General features: G+C 34.9%; 1 protein-coding gene across 6 annotated transcripts in view; it reads left to right on the top strand.

The window, feature by feature from the left end:
• The window catches only part of LOC149803465 (ras-related protein Rab-26-like), a 163,483-nt gene that overhangs the window by 115,794 nt on the left and 20,958 nt on the right, over positions 1-26,731 (top strand). For 3 of the 6 annotated variants that reach the window (XM_089953176.1, XM_089953181.1, XM_089953179.1), the window contains 3 exons: positions 7,071-7,137; positions 20,310-20,362; positions 22,351-22,473. In XM_089953176.1, coding sequence (XP_089809302.1) covers positions 7,071-7,137; positions 20,310-20,362; positions 22,351-22,473 — 243 coding nt within the window. Of the gene's footprint in view, positions 1-6,924; positions 6,992-7,070; positions 7,138-20,309; positions 20,363-22,350; positions 22,474-26,731 lie in introns of all 6 variants that reach the window. The other 3 variants (XM_089953175.1, XM_089953180.1, XM_089953178.1) reach the window with 1 other exon arrangement.

The raw sequence follows: 26,731 nt of genomic DNA, 5'->3' as shown, positions 1-26,731 counted from the left end.
ATCGTTGCATATCGTTAGTAAGCTTTCTTTTTAATACCATGGAGTGGATGATTAGTGATAGACCAGTCTGTTTTCTTTGAATCCAACAAACTACTACAAGATGTTCATTGTCCGTTTGGATGCCAGTGAAGCACAAAAAAGCCATCGTGTGAGACTTTATGCATTTATTAGAGAAACTTTTATTTAAAAAAGAACATATAGTTGCTGTCATTTTCAGCTTGGAGAAAGCTTATGACTCCACATGGAAGTACAGTATTAATAAATGAGTTATTCATCCTAGGTCTGAGGGGCCATCTGCCTAACATCATCTTCAATTTATTAAAAAAACATCAGAGATATGGTAGGTAGCACCCTATTTGAAAGCTCAGGAGATAGATGTGCCTCAGGGCAACATAATTTGTTAGTCACCCTATAACATCATAATTAACAGCCTTAATCCAGGACCTGACTACTCATTGTTTTGAGGTTTTGATCTGTTGTAGATTAAAGCATAGATAAACCTAACTAGAATTCTTAATTGAGCGTCTGCCTCGGATGCGGGAGGTTGTGGGTTTGATGCCTGGCAGAGTCATGCCAAAGACTTATAAAAATGGTACTAACAGCTGCCTTGCTTGGCGTTCAGCATTAAGAGGTTAGTGTTAGGACTGGTCGGCCTGGTGACAGGATAATGTGACTGGGTGGGACATGATGCTACATGTCTGTGGCCTGATGCCCCAATGCTAGACATCACTATAAACAGCCACACTGCAGACATCGTATTGATATTACTGAACATTGTCAAAGCTGTGTTAAAAATGCAAATCACACACACACACAAAAAATACTAGTATGTAAAACTACATTTATCATCATTGGGAGGTGATCATGTATACAAAAATAAAATATCTGTCATTAATGAGGACACTAAATAAGATCCACATGATCGTCTCAATTAAATTCACATGCATCAGATGTAATTGTGCTTAAAGTATAATGCAGTAGTACAATATTTTGTTGAATTTACTATGTGTGAGATATTAAACAAGTTCAAAACATGACAATGTCATAGGTATCATCTCATCTTGTGATCTGTATAATTTATGACCTGAGGACCCTTAAATAAAAAAAATGAGTGAATGTATTTTGTTTGTCTATAAATGAGAGATTTCAGGCCTTCATGCCATTTTGCTGGATTGTATGTTCTTTAAAGTCCATAGTTAGCTGAAACCTTTGTCAAAGAGAAAATAGTAATAAAATAATAAAATGGAAATTATAAAAAATAATGTATACTATAGTCCAGTTTTGAAGATATATATATTTCAGAGTTAAATGTATATACTATTTCTATTCTATTTTGTCTGAATCCTGAGAAAGATCATATATGCTGCAAAATTCATTTACTTTCATATTTAACTTATGTGGGGTATTTGAAAAGTTCTGGATATTTTGTTATAACATTTTTTGTTTTTTTAGACTTAGTAAATGAAACACTGATTAATAGACAAAATAACGTTCTTTAAAATGATCTTAAGCTACACATTCTTAAACTACCCCAGCTGAGTCATACTAAAGACTTATAAAAATGGTACCAACAGCTGCCTCAGCATTAAGAGGTTAGTGGTAGGACTGGTCAGCATGGTGTCAGGATAATGTGACTGGGTGGGACATCATGCTACATGTCTGTGGCATGATTCCCCAGTGCTAGACATCATTATAAACTGTCACACCGCAGACACTGTAGTGATATGACTGACATTTTTATAGAGCTGTGTTAAAAATTCCATATCACTCACACACACTAGACATGCCCCATGGAGGACACCAGTAAATATATGCATGTGACATGACAGTAGTGTAATAAAGCTGGAGGAGAACAATTCTGTTGCTAATGAAAGAACATGTTGTAAAATACAGGTGGAGTAGTATCCCACTGATATCAAGGCTGGAAGATGACCCATGTTCTGGATGACTATGATGACTGGTGAGTGAGAAGTGCATGGCTCCTGTGAAGGAAGCACTTGATGAAAATTCTTGATAGACTATGGAAAATATTTCTATTATCATGGACATGAATGTGTCAGCTGTTTTTAATATAACGAAAAATCAGTAAATGCTCAGGAAGGTCAGTGGTAGATGGGTTGTACATTTGTTGATTTCTAATGAAAAACAGACTCGTGTTGAAATCACCAAACAGCTACTTATCAGATATGATAAAGAGTGACCTGAGATGTTTCATGCAGATTGTCACAGATGAAGAAACATTAATGTACTTTTTTAAACTGACTTGAGAGAAAATAATAAAATTTGGTTGGAGAAATGAGCAAATTGCTTGATATAGTTGGACTAATGACAGTGAGTTTTTTGCACATTATTTTTGATGCAAAATATCTGGTTGTCCAGGTATTTGTGCCTGACTCTGCTAGTATTATGGATATTATTACGGCTCAAAAAATCTACCAGAAGTTGATTAACACTACCAAACCATCCATCTGTGTACATGATGTGTCCATTTACTCGATGACAATGCAATCTGCGATCATGAGAGACATCCTGAAGGAGCATCCAGACATTTCTACATCAACCACATGGCCCTGATATAGTTCCAAACGATTTTTTGGATAAATCCAGTTTTCAGATATTTGCTTAGGGCCAAATGAAAGTCACAAAACAGTTGAAAGTGCAGTTTTTCCAGTGTATAAACAACATACCAGAATGTGAATATAAAATGTTATTTAATAATTGGATAATCAGACAAGTTTACATCATTGCATGTGGAGTACTTTGATGGGATGCACCGATGTACTGTTCATTAATAAAGAACTTTGTTTTATAGTACAGTAATATTCAGAACTTGATAATACTCCTTGCATTGTGTTGTTTTCTCTGCAAGTAAACATCTACCATCCCACCAAGAAAAATGCCTTTTATTGGTTAGTGTATGTACATTTCCTGTAGTCAGGCAGAATTTGTTGTGATCTTTCTTCTAGATTAGTTCTTGTGTACATTGCTTGAACTCTCCATTGCCTTGTCCATCCATGTGGCACACAATCTCATTAGTCCAACTATAGTCCTGCAGATTTTATCTCTTCTGATCTGATTGACCACAGAATCTTATGGGATGACCTGTTGTCCTTCATCAGTCATGGGATGGCCTGTTGTCTTTCATCTGTCATCTACTGTCAAGCATTTGTCTGTCCATTGATTAGCACAAGTTTGTTACACTTGCTTATCCTAAAATACTTGTAGGATTGCCTTGAAACTTTACACACACACATTCATCACAAAGTCTTGTTTATGCTAGTTAAAAATTGTACTGCTCAGACATAAAAAATATGAAAATCTTGTTATCACTACTCATTCTACAGTGATAGTCATATAGACATGAATTTTTCATCTGGGGTGACCAAGTGCTCTAAAGTGCTCACCATTACAGATCATTGATATCTTAGCACTGTCTGCTTGGGTTCAAGTCTCGGGCTTGGCCAGCATGAGTATGTGAGAAAGCCTGACAGTAGCTTTCCCAGGGTTGTTGGTTCCTCCCGAGATTTATCTTTGTTTTTCCTCCACCAGATATACTGGCTGTCAGGTGCTGAAGAATGGCATTAAACCCAAAACAACAACACATTTTCAACTGAAGACTTCTTATGATGTCTAGTTGACAATAAAAAGTTGTCTCATTTGGACAACCATTGTAGACAACACAGTGGTCATCTTCAGTGGTCATCTTGAAAATTCTGTTTTTGCTACTCCCCCAGAATGGATGGTCATTTCAATATAGGGTTTTCACTAAATGTCTCAAGCACTTAAATCATCCAGTTTTAGATTTCATTTGTACAAAAAAAATTATATGCATTATGGTATTTATGTGAATGCACATTGTTATTAAATGAGGCCAAAGAATGTGCAATATCAATACTATAATCTCACTGAAAATGTGTGTTAAAGTCTTTTCTTTGAGATTCTTTTAGTGAGATTTAAGCCTTGCCTAGTTATGATGAGCATGCTTTGCCTGAGAATGATCATATTTCATAATTGTCATTTACATGTAATATTCTTCACTGGTTTCAACAATACATGTATCATTTTAAAGAGTCCACACACAACGGAAGTGGAAATATGATTTTTTTCTTTCTTCTTCAGTGTTGTTTAAATTCATACCTTTCATTTAGCACTATTAGATATAAACCAGAGGAGTTTATTGGCCTGTTGTTCTTCCATCATCTTTGTGTCCTTGAGCACAAGTTTGTTATCACTACCTCTCCTAAAATACTTGGAGGATTTCAGTGGTCCAAAATGCAAATGGTGCTGCTTTGACATCCAGTATGATGACTACAGTTACCATCTTGAAATTCTTGGTATCACTACTCTGACAGTTGTATGAACCGGGGGGGGGGGATAACTCAACGTTCCTAAGATGTTGAGTTGGTCCTAATGAAAATGGTACCAACTAACATCCAATATGGCCACAACAGCAACCATCTTGGGTTTTCCCCCAAAAGTCTTCTTACGATATCTAGTGGCTTCTAAATGAAAAATGGTGCTACCAGGACAACCAATGTGACTGCTGTGGCCACCATGATGAAAACCTTGCTATCATTACTCTTCCTAATTGGAATTCATATTGACATGGGGTTAGTACCAAAAGACTTGTTATGTCTAGTTCATCATAACTGAAACTGGTGCCAGTCTGACCTAAACTATGACAGCCATGGTACTTTCTGTCAAATCTTGTTGCTGCCAGTCTCCTCATAAATGGAGAGTCATTTTGACACAGGGTTTTCACAGAAAAATGTTATGGTGTTTAGTAAGATTTTCTGGTGTCTTGTTTTTCATAAATGAATATTATGCTAATTTGACGTCCAGTATGGTCACCATGGTAGCCATCTTAAAAATCTTGTTGCTATTTCTCCTGAATAGATTGTTATATTTGAATTGGATTTTCACAGAATGTCTTCTTAATGGTGCCAATCTTTCATCTGGTATGACCACTACTACATCCATCTTGAAAATCTTGTTATTGCTACTCTTCCTGAATATATTGTCATATTATCATAGGGTTTTCACTAAAAATGTCTTAAGATTTCTACATATCCAATATGGCCATCATGGTTGCCATCTTGAAAATCTTGTCATTGTTCAAGAATGTCAGTGATGGCTTCATCACTTCACGGGTGAAAAAAAAGAGAAACAGTCTAATCTTGCATTCCTGTCAATTATTTTTTCCATCAGAGTGCCAGTTCTGTCAAGGGAGTCTTGTTCATTGAGTATAAGAGGGATCGTATAATATGTAGAGGGATAAAGTATAATATTTTAATGCCTGTGCCACCTCTATATTAACTGGTAACAATCATGTACATGTAAGGATTACATTTATATTAACTGCCTTCATTATGACTTTGTTTCATTTCTTCTCACAAGTAAATGTATAATATACAGTAGCTCATGTTTTGTTCATTACTACGAGAAAAGGAGAACACATTGATTTGATATTATATGTATGTGTCTTTACAAACATGTAGTTGCAGCTTGTACACAGCTTTGAAAAGGTAAAGCTAAAATTGTCTTGACATAGATATGAAGGAAGATGAGAATGCCAGTTTATGTTTATGTTTTTCAAATAAAGCTGCTGTTGTTAGATCATAACTGTCGTATGTTTTTGTTGGTAATGCAAACTTTGAAATTCTATAACTGCTACTTAAAGGAACTTCCATTTCAAATTTGCAGAAGTAAAGTAAATGATAACAGACTTGAATTTGAGGACATTAATTAATAGGTACTTCAGTGTCTGGCATTAAATTTTACCATGCTACATATACAGAACTGGTAAAATATTTTTTACAACAGTAAAACCGTCTTTAATTTCCTCGAATCCTCAGCTGTGAGACGACTTACACACTTTGGAAACTGTCAAGAAATACTTAAAATATAACATTGCTGAGAGAATTATGATGTCAAAATGTCATCATGAAGGCACATGTACATGTAAATTTACCCTAGTTATGCACACACACACACAGAGTATTTTGTTTAAAGATTGCTTTTCTTTGTATGTCCTCTCCTTTCATCAGTTGATGATCTTTTCAGTTTTACATAGTAATTGAAATATGTGCATGCTTAGGAGAATAACCCAATGAATTGACTATTATGCAGATTTACCTCACTCAGATGGAAAGTTAAAAATAAAAGCAAATACTATTACCAGTAAAAGTAAAGTAAGTAAAAGTCCACATTAGTGTCACTAAGATTAGTATTACCAGTAACCACTAGTATTACACAGCACAAAGCAGATTATCAGGATGTTGGCTATCCAGATTATTCCAGATCATATATGCTACAAAATTCAGTTACTTTCATATTTAACTTACGTGGGGTATTTGAAAAGTTCTGGATATTTTGTTATAACATTTTTTTGTTTCTTTAAACTGGTCAGTGAATTAAACACCGATTAATTGACAAAATAACGCTCTTTTAAATGATCTTAAGCTACACATTCTTAAACTACCCCAGCTGAGTCATACTAAAGACATAAAAATGGTACTTACATTTGGCTCAGCATTGGGAGGTTAGTGTTAGGACTGGTCAGCATGGTGTCACCTTGTTTTTTTGAAAAATTTAAACTCGCTGTCCATAAAATTATTCAAGAAACTGAATAATTGGCATTTTACTATAATTTAATCAGTAATCATTACTTGTTCACCAGTGTATTGTATAAATTGTATGACACTGGTATCACACTGATGACACACTTTTTTAAAATGATACTACACTGACATTACACTGATACAACACTGAAAATAAGACACATTGCAATTTTTCAAGTGTACCAGTTGGATGTGAAAGGTCATTGCTAACTTTCATTATCACTGCTAAAGACTGCAAATGAAAAGTCATCTAATTTTTTTAAGGTTTTCTTTCTAACATTCGTAGTTATATTAATTTTGTCAGATATGGGACACTGCTGGCCAGGAAAGGTTTCGCAGCATTACCAAGGCATACTATCGGGACGCAAATGGTAATGTAGTTCTGTATACTTATCTGCTGATCTTTCCCTTTACCTTAAGGCTTTTTCAGTATTCTCCCTGTTTTTTCAGATATGGGACACTGCAGGCCAGGAAAGATTTAGAAGTGTCACACATGCATATTATCGAGATGCTCATGGTACCTGTTCCATTATATCAGTGTCTTTTCTTCTTGAATGTTGTCTTGTGCTTATTTGTCCTATGGAAAAATATTCATTGCTTTTATTTTCGAGCTCTTTTCAGTTAGTCTTGTCAAATTTTAATTGAGCTTTTTTGTGGTACTGTGGGAGGTGGTAAAGGAAATGGGTGTGAAAATGTAATATGCCAGATGAAGTTTTCAATAAACCTTACTTTGAGGAACATGCAGGTAGATGGAAAGGTTTATCTTGACTGAAACGTACTAGGAGGAACTGGACATTAGTCAGTGAGTTCACAAGTATCATTATATCAGTTTTTCTTTGATTTGTTTATTCATTATACTTTCAAAATACACCTTAAACAAAGTAAAATTCAGTGGTCAAGAGGTCTAGTTTACAAGCTTGTTTCTTTGTCAAACAAAATCAAGGAAGATGTTACCCACTGAACATAAGTCAGATGTGACTCCATAGTTTCTTTTTTGGGCAATTAATAGATCTGTAGCTAGTTAATCATGTTTAGTCGTTGTGTTTTCCCAGTTGAAAACACTTCCTAACCTCAAAACACAAGACAAAAAGACCATTCTAGTCAAAAGCACTTTGATTGCTCCAGGGTCTTTACTACTGATATTAAATCAATTCCTCACACTGCATGGTTTAACAAAAGATTATGAAGCGGCAACCTTAATTAAGAACAAAATTTGAAGCCTAGGCCTGAAACAAGATAAAATATGTGAATCTTAGGCCTCAGTTAAAATATGTGAAGCCTAGGCCTGAATTAAAATATATGAGGCCTAGGCCTGAATAAGAAGAAATTGTGAGGCCTATACCTCAATTAAAATAAGTGAAGCCTGGGCCCGAATTAAAATAAAATATGAGGCCTATGCCTGAATAAGAAGAAAATATGAGACCTATGCCTGAATTGAAATAAAATGTGTGAAGCCTCGGCCTGAATTAAAATATTTGAAGCCTGGGCTTGAATAAAAATAAAAGATATGAAGCCTAGGCCTGAATTAAAATAAAAGATGTGAAGCCTGGGCTTGAATTAAAATAAAGCATCTGAAGCCTAGAAAACACTAAGTAGCAGCAACAGATAACTCTTTTTGTCATACTCAAGCTTTCTTTTCGGACATGATCAGATAAAACCTCACCATCATGTGTTGCATATTTTTGAGTTAGCACGTCAGCTTCTTGTGAGTTATAAATACAAATTTTAAAGGGGTTGAGTGGAATAAAACTTGTTGGGTAAAATTCTAGAGTATAGTTTGCTGAAAGAAAAAATTATGTTTTATAACTAATCAGTTTGAATGGAAAACAGGTAATTATAGAAGGATAATACTAACACTAAAGCATCAACAAATCCCGAATCGAAAATTACACATTTTCCAATGCATCTAATAATTATAAAAATGTTTCTTTATATATCACTTCTGAGATCTCCTTTGAGTGTTTTTATATTAAATTTAGCAAATATATATGGCTGCCTTGTTAATTTTCAGGAAAAAATGTCAGGTAAAGGCCATTAGAATATCAGGATAAATGATTTGTATTGCCACTCCTTCTGAGTGAGTTTGTTTTTGGTTCATTTAGTGTAAATTTGACATTTGGAATCTGAAAGACTCTTTACTGTCTTCAGATCAGAGGAGTTTTGGTTTATGGGGTTGAAGTCATTGAAATAAACATGCAAATATCCAGGACCAAAACCCTGATTTGATTTTGTTTTGACGAGAGTTTTTGATTGAGATGCTGGTCCTGAGAAGAATGTGTGTGTGTGTGTGTGTGTATATATATATCTATGACAGAGTGTTGGTATGTATGTAGTATCCTATTTAATGATATTAGATGCTATTGTAAAAATGTAATATTAAAAATATTCTTAGTGTTTTGCCCACATTAGCACATGGAGATGAGAATGTTATAACTTTCAGCAGAGGTATCGTTCTTATTTTAAAAAATGTTTGTGTTTTTCGTAAAGTTTTTTTTTAGCGTTTAGCATTATGACATAGTGACTATGATATTGGGTGTACAGTTGTGTCAGTCACAGACAAGATGAATGCTTTGCAAAATCCTTGTGCTTTTGTTTTCCAAAGTCTTTTGCTGTGCTTATTTCTTAAATGATTCATCCTATTGATATTGTTTCATTGTATATTTTACTTTATGCTATAGTTCCACAACTATAAATAGTGTGCCAACAATGTGACTATTTGATAATGTCATTCAGATTTTTTTTCTATTTCAAATGTCACAAAAAGACAAGACATAGAGGTCACAATGTGTAACCGTGCATTGTCTCTCTATCTATCTGTCCATACTTCTATCCATTCTGCATCAAGTTTGTTTTCTTAAAGGGCAATATCTGCTGTTGGTGTCAGTAGTTTATCATTAGGATTTGTCCACAATGCATTGGAGAAGAAACATCCTTTAAGGTTGAAGGCCAAGGAGGTCACAGGGTGCAGTTGCTTAAATGTTAGTTGGGTGGTCAGTGGTTGAAGTTTATGGATCTGTACTGTCTACTATTGTCATGGATGAAGTAAAGATGTTTACCTAGTCCAATAAATAAGCCCCTGATCCATGATAATATTGATTCGCAGTTATGGGGCTGATATGACCTATTCATTAACACGTGCAAAAATCTGCAGCCAGTTTTGGCTGCACATATCGGTGTACATTTTATACACTTATTGATATTTTCTTGCGGCTGTGGATCTATCGTCAGCTGAAGGGTTCTTTTGGTGGCATGTACATTATATTTCCAGAGCAAATCCTGTGTTTGGTGACTTGTAAATCCATGTGGAATAGCACAACCCTCTGTTATATGGCCATTTTGAATTTTGCATTAGCTATGGCTGTTACCAATCACTGGTATGTGTCTAAAGTGTGCATAGGCTTGTTTTGGAAAGATATGCATGCACCAGTAGTGCACATTTTAATGAGAAGGTGACATCAGACACACATATTGTCCATAATTATCAACACAGATTTGTGGGGTTGATGTATCAGACTAATGTTTACCATGGGATATTAAATACTGCTGTAGTTTTGGAGGTCAGAGATCAAGGTCACAGTGCTTAGTTGGGTAAATTTAAAAAAAGAAGAATAAACCTCAGAAAAACTTTTAACTTGTCCATAGATAGACTCTGAATTATATATACTATTTTTCCTTGAGGATGATTTTTAAGGATGCTAAGTCAAGGTTGCTTCATGAATTGTGTTGTTTGTTGCAAGCATTATGAAGGGGCTTTATTTTTTGTTTCCTTACATGGATTGTTTTGAGATTTGCGAGAGTAACTGAATGTTTATTTGCTTTTCTTTGACATTGCATCATGTACTTTGGCTGTAAGATTTTTAATAAGTGCAGCAGTTTGCCAGTTGAATCTCATGCATCGAGCTTGAGACCCATGTACAGAAATCATACTAAGATACATATCCTGAATTTTCTCTTGTATTCTTAAAAAAGTTTTTTGGATATATTTTCAGCATATTAAATCATAAAACTACTCTTGAGTTCTGTTTTATAAAAATTTATTCAACATATTTAATCTAAGTTTTAGGTTTAGTAGCAACAAAATTATGTTAAATATTGTTGTTAAAAACTTTGAGAAAATAATTTAACTACTTTCTGATGCAATTATAATGTGATGACTTCAGGAGAGTTTCTTCCCCCTGACCACCCCCACTCCAACTTTGGCCTCACCCCATGTCTGCAGCTGATTACAGTGTGAAGTGTCAGCTGTGCCAGGTTGAAGTCATACAGCCTGTATACATGGTGTTATAATGACCAAAAAGGATCATAAACCTTGAGAGAGGATGAAATAGTTCTAGTGACGGGGTGTTTAAAAGGTCATTGGTCAAGAACACAGGGTTATTTGATGGTGTGTTTCTAAAGCTGTGCAGTACATTTACTGTCTTTCGATCTAAATACCAAATCATGAAACCTTTTAATCATTAATGTGTTTCAGGTTCATTGCCAGTTTAAATGAAGGCAAGAACGCTGACCACAGTGATTTTAATTGTATGGGGGGGTTGAACAAAGTTGAATGTTTATCATATTTGGCACACAAAAAGTGTGTTTCCTATTGCATTGGTTTTAAAATTAGGGTATTGGGGTGTTGTTCTTTTCTTTAACACTATATATTATAATGATTAGCATATATAATGTACTAAGCACTTCAAGTACTGGGCTAAACTGGCTCAGTTAGATATACAAATTGATTTTGGGATGTTTTTATAAAATAAAATTTTATTTAAACGTTATGTAGATATTATAATGATTAGTATATATAGTGTACTAAGTGTTTCAAGTACTGAGCTAAACCAGCTCAGTTAGGTACAAAAATAAATTTCAGGACTTTTTTTGTTTTGTTTTCTTTTATGCTTGGGGAAAAAGTGTTATGGTCAGCAATGAAAAACAGGGATATTCAGCCAACCAGAAACACATTTTTATTTTTGGCCTTAGTAGCATTACTGTTGATGCTGTAGATTTGTTTTGGTCAGTTTTCAACTTGCATAAATCTGAAAATTAAGCATATACAGAATTTTTAATTTGGCTAATCTGCACCATGCTGTCTGAACAGTAGCTGTACTCAGTTGTTTCTTACAAGAATCAAATGTGATTATGACAGAATGTTAATTTTTGCTCATTAGGGCCCCACTCAGCAAAGTTGGTGGTGCCTGATAGTAATCATATCCAGCTGTCAGCAATTCGGTTTCCACTGGATAACTTTATTAGGACTGATTGGATTTCAGCCTTACATGGCATGCAGCTTTACATTGCTGAGACTTGAAAAAAAGTTTGATTTCCAGCTTTCTCTGTCATCATTTGGAGGAGTTATGTCCCCTGATCATCCATCCTAACTTTTTTCACAGCAGAACTAGATCAGATCTTGTTGCATTTGAACAAACTTTCACATGCAGGCCTGTATTAATGAGAACTTGATTGCATTCAATTTCTAGCATTCAGCAGCATTATCTTCATGAGTTGTGACCCCTGATTGCCTGTTATTCTGACTTTACTTTCTGCAACATACATTTTCCAGAGATTTTTGGATTTCAGCCATCTGTATATCAATGAGGCACTGAATGAGTTTGGTTTTTAAAATTCCATAACATTTACAGGCCATACATTTAAAAATATTTCCCTGTATCCAGAAGGAATAGTACATTGAGAAATTTACTAGTTTTGCTGAATCTTTAAAATTCCTTCCCATTAAAAAAATGTCAGACATATATATCTAGATTAATAAGATGTTTTTCTAATATCACCATCATTCATAATTTAGACATACAAATTTTCCGTCAGGAAACCATCAAGGTTTCTTGAAAATATTCACTACAACTTCTCAAGAAAAAGCAATGATTATCAAGAAAATGATGAGTAAACATTTTTACAGCCTTATCATTTGGAGAAAAACAATTTATATAAGGAAAAGAGAGAGACCTTATTCATCCTGGTCATTTTGCAGTTTGACAAGTACATAAGCTTGGTATGTAGTCTGTGACATACATCTTTACTCTATAAATCTGATTACAAATCCGATAAAGGTTTGTAGAGTCTTCTTTATATACATTATGTCAAATCATAATTGTTCTAACCTTATATTAGGGAGTAATTGAATATCAGGGATTTCCACAATTAGAGAGAACTAGGACATATCTGATCCTTCCAGTTTTCGAATATTACCTGTGATGCCCTAAATAAATGCTGACTGTGGCAACTGAAACTTGACTCAGTATTGAATCATTATGAAAACTACTAGTCCAACAGGAAATGTACTAACCTTGGGCAAGCAGATTGCCACTATAAAGACATAAAGAATTGTCAAAGACCTGAATAGTTGCCACTGCATCATTATATGCCTATATTGCTTACAGTGGTCTGTTGCTATAAAGACCTGAATAGTTGCCACTGCATCATTATATGCCTATATTGCTTACAGTGGTCTGTTGTTATAAAGACCTGAATAGTTGCCACTGCATCTATATATGCCTATATTGCTTACAGTGGTCTGTTGCTATAAAGACCTGAATAGTTGCCACTGCATCTATATATGCCTGGACTGCTGCTATAAAGACCGGATACAGGAGGTCATGGGTTCAATCTCTGGCCAAGTCATACCAAAGACTTACAAAAATTGTACTAACAGATGCCTCGCTTGGAGCTCAGCATTAAGAGGTTAGTGTTAGGACTGGTTGGCCTGGTGTCAGGACATCATGCTACATGTCTGCAGCATGATGCCCCAGTGCTGGTCACTATAAACTGCCACACTGCAGACATCATAGTGATATGACTGAAATATTGTTAAAGCTATGTTAAAAATCCAAATCACACGCACACACACGCTATAAAGACCAATAGTTGCCACTGTATCAGTATATGCCTTTATTGCTTACATTGGTCTTTCACTACAAAGACTCGGTACATCATTGTCCCTCTTATAAAACTTATTGTTTTGTTTTTTAGTTGTTTCTACTCAGCCCATTTCGCTTAGTTTCAGTTCTTCACTATTGAGAATCATTTATGATATGGGTTCACATAATTAAATAGCCAGGTTTTATGTGTTTATGCCTAAATATAAACTTGCATCCTAGTTGGAAACTGCAGCACTCTCAGATACTAAATGACCCATCATTAAAACATGGCTTCCAATATAACACATGTATTCTAACGGATCCAGTGTCATTCCATATTAGTAAAATTACAAGTATGATATATTTTATTGCAAGGTGATCTTGCTATAAGGTGGTGTACCCTTTTACTCCAATGAAAAATGTTACAATGAAGGAATACTGTATGTAAATATAAGGTAGCCTCACTTGAAAAGCAGGTCATTTTTTGTGTGCACATTGACAGTATTATAAAGTGGGAGTGATATATAGAATAGAGGCTATAGTTAAGTGCCCTGGAGCAAAAATATTTTTGTGACACTAGATTCCTTCCTCTATTCTAAAGGTATTATTAAAGTCCCATTGGAGTCCACACCAGATGTGTTTAGCTCATGGTATTAATATGTAGGCAGGTATTGATGCAATATTGGGCTGAGAGTAAACATCTGTGACAGGAAAAATAAAGATATTTATGGTACTGTTACTAGCTATAGTAATTGAAGTGTGATGGATATTGTAGACGGCTTTAAACTGTCGTAGAAGGACATGCTTTACATGCAGCTAGGACACTATTGATACAATAATTCACATCTACAATTAATTTGTCACAAGATAAATGCTTTCAGTACAAAATATTTATTAAAGTCCAGAGACAATAGGAATAGTCCACGCAGTAGAGCAAACATTTACTGTTATTCATAGTCATAACACTTTCAGCATTTTTAAAATACTACTCTGCTCTTGCTCGACATAAAAATGTTTAGAGTGTGCAACCTCTGCCATCCTTTATTTTGACAACTATATCTGGCACTTGGTTGACATTGCACACACACTATGTATTCACTTATAAGTCAGGTACAGCTGAAATGAACGTAGACTCTGATCTGCTGGCACATCATGCAGTGGCAGGTCTGTGTCTTTGCATTTTGCAATTGGATCTTATAAGTGAATATACACATGAATTGCATAAACTCATTGAAATGCAGTGTGATGTTTTGCATTTATTGACTTAATATTGTTCATGTATTTTTTTTAGCATAGATATGTTTAGTATATGACTTTAAGTTTTAGAAACATAATGTGAAATATCAAGTATCATGTCTGATAAAGTCTTTATATAATCTACCAGGAATAATCATATAATACTGACAATGTTCCCCTCTGACCCTCCCCATTCTCTGATAGATGTTTCTGTATATTTTATATTTCAGCTTCTTCACTGCAAGTATAATAGTTTTACTTTAAAACTCGCTAAACTAAAAAACATTTTTGAACTGGTCTTGAAACTTTCCTTTGTTGTCCATAACTGCATATTATGTATATTTAATTGTGTGCTTACCTTTTTTCATGATTTAAATGGGGCCTCGAGTGGCCGAGTGGTCTAAAGCGCTCTCCATTACGGATCACTGCCATCTCACCTCTGTCTGCATGGGTTTGAGTCTAGGATTCGGCCAATGTGGGTATGTGAGAAAGCTTGCCAGTAGCTTCTCATGGGTCGGTGGTTCTTCCCAGTGTTTTCCCGGGTTCTTCCTCCACCATTAATACTGGCCGCCATGTATAGCCTATCGTGTGCTGAAAAATGGCGTTAAACCCCACAACATCAACATCATGATTTTAAGTTGGACTTTAGATAATGTAAACATCTGTTTACATAGCATTGGGCTCAGAACATTCTAGGCCCAGTCTTGTTTACAGTTTGATTGGAATTTTCCCTTGGAATGATTCACATATAGGTCAAGTGAAAATGTGTAGAAATAGGGATTTGATAAACAAATAATTCATTCCTGTTCTATATCAGTCAATGATCAGAGTTTGCATTCGTTTTTTTGACATCAGATATCATTTCAAGAGGTCTTATTTATTTTAAATATTCATTGGAATTGTTAAAGTGCTCATTGATGTTTTGATTAATACATTATTTGGGTTTTGTGAATTCATTCAAAGACATTCTGAATTGTGTCAATGTGTTACATTAGAACATTCAAGACCATTGAAATTCAGTTTAAACATTATGTATTTTTTTACTTGTGATAGGACATTTAGGATTTAATTCACAATACTGTAAGTGCATCTTACATTTTCAGTTAGTATTGCAGAGAAATAAATAACTGATTGATTGTACTTAAATTGTTGGTTTCACTTTTTTCTTTTGCATGTTTTAAGACCTAAAGTCATAACAGTATGTATACATGATGTGATAGAACTATTGATTTTATTTTCTGTATCAATGTTGTACTTTAATGCAGGGATTGGTAAGGTCAAAAGCATTATTATCCTGAAATGGATTAATAATTTAGAGCTCATAACTGGATCCAGATCAGAATTAAATACCACATGATTACTGCACTGTATCATTCATGCTAACAGTGTTCCTGATATATCTTGTATAAAGTGGATCCACACTTTTGAATGAGGTCATTTAAGTTTATTGTGCCAGCAGATAATCACAAAGTGTGTGCTTTGTTTCAAATTATAATTAAAAAGGATAATATCAACCCTGATCAGCTGGCACATAATGCACAAACAGAACTAAGTCTTAAAGCTTTTTTTGCCATTTTGTAGATTTTACTCATGACAAAATTAATTACCATATTTATCCAGTGATAAAACCATTTTTGATGAAAAATCATGTTACACTCACAAACAAAAATAATGCTTCCATAAAAGTTCTAAATTTAAGTAACTTCATTTAATTTACTTAATTTGTATCAGGTCATATCCTCTACAGTGTAATTGTAGAAATGGTTCTTCTTGATCCAACATAGAATGAGTGGTCTTGTTTGGGAACAGTTTGGTTAAAAGCAGGGCAGTACAAATAGTTTTCCCGGCCAATTGTTCAGGACAAATAACCTTGGAAAAGAGACTTGTTCTGACTAATTTTGTACTCATCCCATTATTCAATTTTAAAATTATCTTTGTTCTTCAGTGAATAATGTCAGTAATGGAAAAGACAGGATTTGTAATTGTGTGGGTGTAACTAGGTTATGTACTGCAGTGTAATGTAGCTATGTTTTAATATGTGCTTTTGGTCGCCTGTTTGTCAGAATAGAAGCTAAATTTATTGTTTAGAATATCTAGTGTAATTTTGGGTTCTTGTCTTTTGTGCCAGTCCTCACTGTTGCATAGAGCACCAGAACTGTTAAAAAGAAAAATAATTTTGTTTCTTTATGTATGACAAAATTTATATCTAGCTGTAAATAATGATAAATTTTAATTCCTTATAATGAAGCTGATTTTAATTTCCATCTCCAAATCTGTCAGATTTAATTATGGAATACAGTTCTAAGCCATCTACACTGCAATTAGCACAAAATCACTGTACTTGGTGTTGTTATTGTTGTAGGTTTAACACCATTTTCAGCACGTGATAGGGTACACATTGTAACAAGAATATCCGATGTATGAAGAAGCCCAGGATAACCACCACCCCACAGGAAGCTACTGGCAAACTTTCTCACATACCCATGTTGGCCATGCCCATGACTCAAACCCATGTGGACAGATGTGAGATGTCACCAATCTGTAAAGACCACTTATGCATCAGTTAAAATTCCCACTATTCAAGACTCAGAAATTGTGCAGATACATGAAAGATCTGGAATATTTACTTAGGGGAGCATTTATATTATTCCAATTGCAATAAATAAAGTCCACTCTTTGTCTACAGACATGTCTTTATCCAATGTTAGGACAGTAATATTGGTGCATGTTAAGACTCTATTTGTGCAATTGTTAAGAGCAGATTTGCAGATCTGGAAGACACCAGTAGTGGAAAGAAGGCTGTGTGAAAAACTTTAATATTAAGTTAAAAAAGACCATAATATTTTTGGAAAATTGCTCTTGTGTTTGACTAAATCTTTGGTGTCTGACATTAAAACCTACTTGCTCTTGGTATCAAGCTATCCAATTTGCACAGCCCAGAAATTTACCAGGGTACAATGCAGAATCAGAGTTGACCATTCTGTGCAAACAGGGCTTTATAAATCTGTGCAGACATGGTCCTATATATCTGCAGTTCCCCCCCCCCCCCAACTGCATGGTCTTACAGACACATACCCTTTCCTTAGCTGCTTCCTCAGGGAATTACTCAAAATTTTAAGACCCATGTGCTGATCTACATACCACCATGATAACACTGAATTGATAATAATAATTGAAATATGTATTCTGATATATACATTCATACATTAATCTACTTTGGATGTTTATTGTGCTTGTATTGAATGAAGAGCTTTTTATGCATGGTATGTACATGTACTGCACTGTAAAGAATGAAACTGAATTGAAATTCCCAAGATTTCTTTTTAAGATGTATTGCATTATTTGCAAAATGTCAGCATGATATAATTAACATTTTATTGAAAGCTTGAGAATAATTAATTGGTAACTGTGAAGGGATGAAATCTCATTTTTAAGATACTAGAGACATTTCAAATTAGGTTAATGGATTGACAAGTGGTATTATCGTGCCCAGAATCGACATCAGTTACGCAGCAAGAAGTTGATGGCTGGTGGCAGCATTTCACCATTGAACAGTATGCAAATAAGGCTCTTATACTGTAAATCACAGAAAGTAATTATTACTGAGTAGAGAAATCAATACTTTATATACCTGCTTATAATGCCAGCACACTATAAACTGCACAGACCCCGATCTGCCATCGCATGATGCACTGGCAGATCTAGGTCTATATAGTTTGTTTAGCGTACTCAGTAGAACAAACAACATATACCCTGGTCTGCAGGCACATTATGCTATGGCAAATCAAGATTTTTGTTGTTTGCAGTTTGACTAGACTTGTATATGCAAGCATATACAGTACGTCATATATGCAAGCATATACAGTACGTCATATATGCAAGCATATACAGTACTTCATATATGCAAGCATATACAGTACGTCATATATGCAAGCATATACAATATGTCATATATGCAAGCATATACAGTACGTCATATATGCAAGCATATACAGTACGTCATATATGCAAGCATATACAGTACTTCATATATGCAAGCATATACAGTACTTCATATATGCAAGCATATACAGTACGTCATATATGCAAGCATATACAGTACATCATATATGCAAGCATATACAGTACATCATATATGCAAGCATATACAGTACGTCATATATGCAAGCATATACAGTACGTCATATATGCAAGCATATACAGTACTTCATATATGCAAGCATATACAGTACGTCATATATGCAAGCATATACAGTACTTCATTATCTTCTCGGCATTATACTGGGCAGGATAATGTTAACCTTTTTGCTATAATCTAGATTAAACTACCATGATTTATACTTGTGTGCAAAGAGATGTTTCTGTATTCACATCATATACATGTAATTCAAAAGTAGCTGCATATGACAGATTTAATTTTTGATTATGTTCAAAAAATTTCACTGAGTTTTAACAACTTATGTCAGGTATAGTGAAACCAGTCTTTGAAGTACACTTGAGGACCCATACAAAAATTTCCTGTATGGGCAAATGTCTGTATATACATGTTAGACATCATATAAATTTTTAGGTACCCATAATTGTTGTCCTTTGTGAGCAGGTGACTCTTAAATGGAGGTCACATTCAGTAATTTAAATACCTTGAGGTGATCTTAATTGGAGGAAAGAAAATCAGAAAAAAAACCACCAGCCTAGAAGGACCTCCCTGGTGGCCTAGTGGTTAGAGCATCTGTCTTGGATGCAGGAGGTCGTGGGTTTGATCCCCGGCTGAGTCATACCAAAGACTTACAAAAATGGTACCAAAAGCTGTCTTGCGTGGCGCTCAGCATTAAGAGCTTAGTGTTAGGACTGGTTGGCCTGGTGTCAGGATAATGTGACTGGGTGAGACATCATGCTACATGTCTGCAGCATGATGCCTCAGTGCTAGACATCATTATAAACTGTCACACTGCAGACATAGTAGCGATAAGACTTTTTTTTTTAAAAGCTACGTTAAAAATCCAAAACACACACACACACCAGCCTAGAAGTGTTGACCATGCATGCACCTACTTGCACACATGAAGGAACCAGTATATAACATTTGCCCAAATACTTCCAAAAGCAGTTGTGAAACCAATATACTACCAAGGTCTTGTTTAATAAAAACCTTTAGATTTTTTTGGTTGGATTCAGCAAATGAGGACATCTGCTCATAATGGACAATTTGTGCAAATCGTTTTCCTTAATTTCATTATAAAATTCAACTTGTATAATTTTGGCTGGATTTTAATAGCACCTTGAGAACATTTTTGACCATATTGTGCCAATGCAATAAAAGATTTGCCTTATCTGAGGACACACCAATGCAGCCAATATGACCTGGCATGGGTGGGTATTGAACCTGCTACTCTTAGATTATGAATCTGAATATCTGCTAACTGAACTTCATGGCATGCTCTGTATAAAGTACATCTGTCCAGAAAGGACAGATTTATTTCCCTGCCTTGACTGTATTTTTATAATTAACCAGTTTCACTGTTGTATTTTTTTTCTAGCTGACATTTGTCTCCTTTACCATATGGATATATTCTGATTTTATTTTCCATTACAGCTTTACTCCTGCTGTACGATGTCACGAATAAAACCAGCTTTGACAACATACGAGTAAGTTATTTGTCAGGCACAAGATAAATCAGATGAGACTTAGTATTAGATGGATGACTAGACATTGGTACAGTGCCATATTTAACCATAAATTGTGTGCATTCCATTGCAAGAAGAAAAAGGGTCTAGGGTGATTACATGAAGTCATAAGTAGAACAAATGGTTTAGCTGGTTGACCGTATTTAGAGCACTGAGCCATTGCAGATTAGAATTGTTGCAGTTTGGTGCACATTGTACAAATGCATTATTAATATTGTTCTTTGATCAGGAGAGCTTTAGTTCTATAACATGCGTCTTGTTGGTGATTCTGTTGATGTTACATACAAGATATGATACAGTTCTTTTGATAAATATATGATATGGAATGTGTTTTTATTACATACTTTAAAAGAATAGATGTTTATTTTTATAGCATAAGAAGTTCATTAATGCGTGGTGAGGAGGTACACAATGTGTGCAGATAATTTGTACTATTTTTAGATACTCTGTATGTATATCCTTACAAATGTGTGTGCGGATTTGCTCGGTATTATCATCTCTAATTGAATCCTCTGTTTTGGCGATTTTTGTTGATACAGGTGGTTGTATTTTGCACACTGAAGCAATTCACCTTTTCAGACTTGAGATAATGTGAAACTTAGCTGGTTGGCCATCTCCATATTATGGCTGGTGATTAGTTCACTATGCTTTAAAACATTATTGAGATGACTGTTGGACTTCGGTTGCTTTACTGTTTTGAAACTATGCATAATTATTTCAGTTCTATAACTAATATTAACTGTGTCTTTGTATTTTAGCAAATATTTTTATCCTATCTGTTAAAGATTATATAAACAAAACATGTTTTAATGTTGTTTTTTGAAGGGATATCTACCTTTTTGAAAAAAGAAATCTCCTTTAATTTTTGAACTGCTTCAGTGGCCTAGTGGTTAGAGCATCCACCTCAGATGCAGGTAGTCATGGGTTCGATCCCCAGCCAAGTCATACCAAAGACTAACAAAAATGGTACTAACAGTTGCCTCGCTTGGCGCTCAGCATTAAGAGGCTAGTGTTAGGACTGGTCAGCCTGGTGTCAGGATAATGTGACTGGGTGGGACGTCATGCTGCATGTCTGCAGCATGATGCCCCTGTGCTAGACATCACTATAAACTGCCACACTGCAGACATCGTAGCGATATGACTGAAAAATTGTTAAAGCTATGTTAACAATCCAAATTACACACCCAAATCCTTTAATTTTGAATGAATAATAACACTAAAATGTATCCAATTCAGCACAAAGAGCAGTGACAGAAGGCACAATATGTTTAGCAGTTCACATGTGAAGTGTACTGAAACCTCTTGGAATACTGTTTTTAATGATCCTTTCTGGAATTAAAAGTAATTTATGAAGAAAAATGAACAATCCTGATACAGTCTATTATAAAAAAACTATTTATTCTTAACATGATTATAAAATGAGTATTCAACAATGAAACTGTTTACCCCTCTCCCCAACTAGCATTGATCTCCTTCCCTTATTTTTAATGTATGTCACAACATGCCCTCAGATATATTGCAGTATATGTTTGTGGACCTTGCTCACAATAATCAAGGGAGAGTTGTATACATGTATAGTGAACTGAAATATAAAGATCCGTGAAAAATTATCTACATTTACAATTATTAGTAAGATTAGTTTGAGTCTGTGAAAGAAAAGAGAAAATAAAGTAAAAAGAAAATACTTTTTTTTACAGTCCTTTATGGGCTTATGCCTTTTCACAAGCTTCATTAATTCATTCTGTTCATACATACAGTTTTTCAGTTATCGGTTTACTCAATTACACTAGGCATTTTCTAAAGCTATGCTGCTTTTAAAATTGTCTCATCTGTTATGTATGAAGAATATTTGACGTACAGATTTTGTCACATTGGATTTGTGTAAATTTTATGAAATGACAATTTCGTGATTTTCAGTAATTTTGAAGCTGTTTATTTGATATTTTCAGGCTTGGTTAGCAGAAATTAACGAATATGCTCAAGAAGATGTGGTGATTATGCTTCTGGGAAACAAGGCAGACATGGCAGCAGAGCGTGTGATACGAAGAGAGGAGGGTGAAAAACTGGCCAAGGTTAGGAAGAATGAAATAGGGGACTCGGAACAAAGTTAATCAAGCCTCTAAAACTGACTTCCATAGATGAAGATTTATAATTATTTTTCTGACTTATTTAAACAAGACAGTATTTTCTTTAGAAGTCGGATGACATTGATGGTGAACAGTTCAGGAATTGGTTTTGGTTTGGGCTGTTTTTATTATTTTACAGCACATCAACACGTTGAAGGTTGTATCATGCCAAGGCAAGTAAAGTACCTTGAACAAAGACACATCATGGTGGCTGATCTGGGTTCTTCCAGTGATGGTTATCAAACTTGCTGCCTTCTGGTTACAAGTCCAGTGTCTTAACCACCAAGCCACAGAAGCTTTTCCAGTTGAATAAAGAACAACTCCCCCCAATAGCTAAAGCAAAATATGTTTGTGAGAACACAAAATCAGGATAAAAATTTTACTTGAACAAGTTACCATATATACTGTCATAAAAGTCAAATCCAACTGCAAACAGCATGGACCCTGATATGCTGTCAAATAATATGCCAGTAGATCAAGGTCTCTATTGTTTGTTCTGCTGATTACTCCTAACAAATTGTATCGTGAGTATATATGGTCAGCAAAGTCTGTCCAGGAGGCTACATTCCTCCATTTTACATCTTTTGCCACAAATCATAATACACTTGGTCTTTTCAGCATCCCTTTGTTTTTCCTACTTTTTCCTGCTTGTTATTGTTAGACTTCCAAGATTTCTCTATCTTCAGTAACAATTATTGTTTTGCTAATCATATATAAAGAGACAATTTTGTTTTACCTCAGCATGTTTCCTCTCAGTGGTAGCAAATGAAACCATTTGCTTTCCAGTTTCGCTGAGATTCTGGCTTTTAAATCCCATTTGACTACACATTCCATGTGATGTGATGGCTACAGTTTGGGAGAAATGTGAGCTGAAGTTATTTAGAATCATTGTATTTCCCAAAGAAGGACCCTGAGAGAATATCAGCTGTAAATATGCAGTGTCAGCATTAAATTTGATTTAAAATCAGCTGCATAATACGTATAAGATATGCAGAATAGCGATTCAGAATATTGATTCTTTATTACCAATATTTATCGTTGCTAATTTTCATAGCTTGTCAATCGTTTATACACAGTGTGTAAAGCAGTCATACTGCAAGATTTGTATTCAGCAGGTACCTTTTATGACCTTTCTACATTTAAAAAGCAAATCAGATTCATTTTATTGAGCTTTTGGGGTGGGTGGGTGAAAAGTAATGATTCATCCAGAAGACTAAGTATTATATATCAGTAGAATAAGGGAACAAGTTGTAAAGAATTTGAGAGGTACATGGTAAAGTGATTTGCTTTCAGATAATTGAAAATGCATGAAAATGGCAAGGGACATGATCATGGTGTAAGAGAGATTCATCTTAAATACAAGCAGGTGGTTGTTTTGTTTGCAGCAAATCAATTCAGTTTTGACACACTGGACTTCAGCAGCATATGAGTAATGCTGAAGGACATTAAGCATTAATAGATTGCAAAAATGAGATTCAGCAATTCTCAGACATTTTTCATACCATGAGGTAGAGGAAGGAGAAGATTTAGTTCACAATCATTTATACACAGTGTGTAAAGCAGTTATACTGCAAGAGCTACAGCCGATGGGTTTCTGCAATGAAATAAAATAAAAAAACAGTAACATGTTACCATGGCAGAAGCTTTATGGGCCTTGTAGGTAGATGCTTCTGGGTATTCTTACAGTTCCTGTGATGGAACTCCAGAACTTTTTTATGGGTTTTTTTTTTTTGTTTTTGGAAGGAGCAAAAGTAAAATGTCTTAAATGATTTTTGATTAACTTTGACCATACTTCAGGGAGGATATCTTGCAGAAAATAAATAAGTGTAAAATTTCATTTACCTTTCTGTTTCATGAAACCACAAATGCTCAGGGGAAAAAAGCCGTGGGATTGGTTTGATTCTGATCATTTGAGACTGGGGAAACTGTAGCTTATTTCTTTAAAGACGTTATGTTTGGTCATGTGAAAGGAAGTAATGTAGGACAGGCACTGGAGGAAGTACTGACAGAGGAGGAGTACCAACTGGCTCATCTCAGTTTTTTTTAATTAGACAGTGAAAGCCCTAATGTTAATAAGACAGCAAGGTTCATTGTTACTCATTTGAAAGTCCAGTACTGTTTTTTCCATGTGCACTGAATATTGTTCACAATGCCTTCAGATAAGGTCTTGGTATTTTTGGAGAATGGGCAGAGCAGTTAACTTAAGACCTGTTTCACTGGTTTAAGTTATGCATTAGTCAGAGGGAAGATTTCATGACTACTCTGTTGTGAGATAGGATTTGGAGAATGGTCTGTTCATAAAGCATGTTATTTTCTGCTGGTCCATTCTTATTATCTCTGATGATGACTGAGGTGGGATGCTGTATATCAATACTTTTGGAAAGATTTAATGGTAAGAGCAAGGGAAGACAACTCTGAGCAACTTCTGATGAAGAATGAAAGGTACAAAGGAATCTGTGAAAATTTGACACCTGGAAACCTGTATCAGATATACTTCTGATCACTTTCCTTCCCTCTCACTGTTAAAGAATTTTTTTTGGCGCTGTTTCAGAAACAAGACTCTTTTATTCATGTGCTCTATGAGGAGAGAAGCAAGCTGCTGAAGAAATTATTACTGAGGTTCATCAAGGTTGCTGTCTTTGGTAATTTGAGTGAGAAAAAGCTTCTGAATATGTGTATGTCATGAACTCCCAAAACTGTTTAGATCAGAAAGATATAGAGATTAGTGTAGAATATCACAGAGCATGTATTGGTTTTAGAAATTAAGACATTCCTACAGGAGGTTTCATTATACTATTGTACATGCCTATCTCTTGATAAGTCCATTCTTCAGAATGTACAGTGCTTACATCAAGAAGTTGCAGTGAGATGCCTGAGGAAGCTGGCAGAAAGCTTACCAGTATAAGCCAATATGATGGGCCTCATGTAATGGATGGGTGAAAAAGTCGCAAAAGAATGGATATACGATGACAATGGAGAGCTTAAGAGTGTTGGTCATTATTAGAACAAAGTGTTGCAGATCTGAAGTTTGACAGGAATGCTGAAGTTTTCTCTGCTTGAGAAAGTTGTCAAATCAGCTGTATGTTTGGTTCATACTAACGCAGATGTTGAAAGAAGTTTGTCAAGAAGTCAGAAATAGAAGACCAAAATTAAAGAAGAGTCTTTAGATGGACTGAGACTTGCCAAATATGATGTCATGGTGTACAGGGGAATCATTACTGATATTCCATTAACTCCAAGCTTACTTGGTGCTGTGAAGGAATCACACAGTGCGTAAAAAATCATATTCAGGGAAAAAGCTGAGTCAGAACTCATGAAGATGAAAGCAAAATCAAGTAGAACAACTTTACAGAAGCCATGATGAAGAATGAATAAAGAAAGAAGAAGCATTCAGAAAAAAGATTCAGAACAAAAAAAGTGAAGGAGGCTTTCAAGAAGAGCTTTATGAAGTTTTTCAGTCGTTTGTAGAGACCAGTGAAAGACTGAATTCTGCTGTAAACAGAAGGCTTTTCAGTTGTTTATAGAGGCCAGGGAAGGACTGAATTCTGCTGTAAACAGAAGGCTTTTCAGTTAGTTGTAAAGGCCAGTGAAAGACTGAATTCTGCTGTAAAGAACAAGAACTTTAAGGAAATCATTGTAATCATTAGTCTTTCAGAGGTGGCAAAATCAAACCTGCAGAAATCAACAGAAGTTTTAGAAAAGTGCATACAGCAAAGAAATGAAATAAATGAGGAGAAAAGAAAATGTGAATGGCTATGCAAGTAGATTTCAGTGTTCTTTTGGGATTAATACTCCCATTAAAAACTTGATTTGTTCTTAAGAATTGAAGATACTTGCTTAAAGTTCTAAGGTTCTTAGTATCTGTTATCAAGACTATATTTTGGGATTAGTAAATGATGCATATATTAGCCTTTTCACTCATTAGAGTTTTGTGAGTATTGAAATCATAGTAGTTTTGCTAGAAATTTATACGCATAGTGCCTGCAAAAGTACTAGGCAATAATCTTTATTAAACTCTGTTCTTTGTATAACAATTGCCTTTGTTTATCAGACATGACCTTTGTTTATAAAACAAGACTTGTTTATCAATTATGACCTCAAATCATAATGGTTTTAATTGAAAATTTTCAATGGAAGAGGGCCACCATTAACAAGTTCTTGTAATTAACCCTGATCATGTTTGTTCACATTAAAGTTTTTGCAT

The sequence above is a fragment of the Sinohyriopsis cumingii genome, chromosome 3 (assembly GCF_028554795.1).
Source record: "Sinohyriopsis cumingii isolate HCF-2022 chromosome 3, ASM2855479v2, whole genome shotgun sequence".
NCBI classification, from domain to species: Eukaryota; Metazoa; Mollusca; class Bivalvia; order Unionida; family Unionidae; genus Sinohyriopsis; species Sinohyriopsis cumingii.
This window is presented reverse-complemented; position numbering and strand designations above follow the sequence as displayed.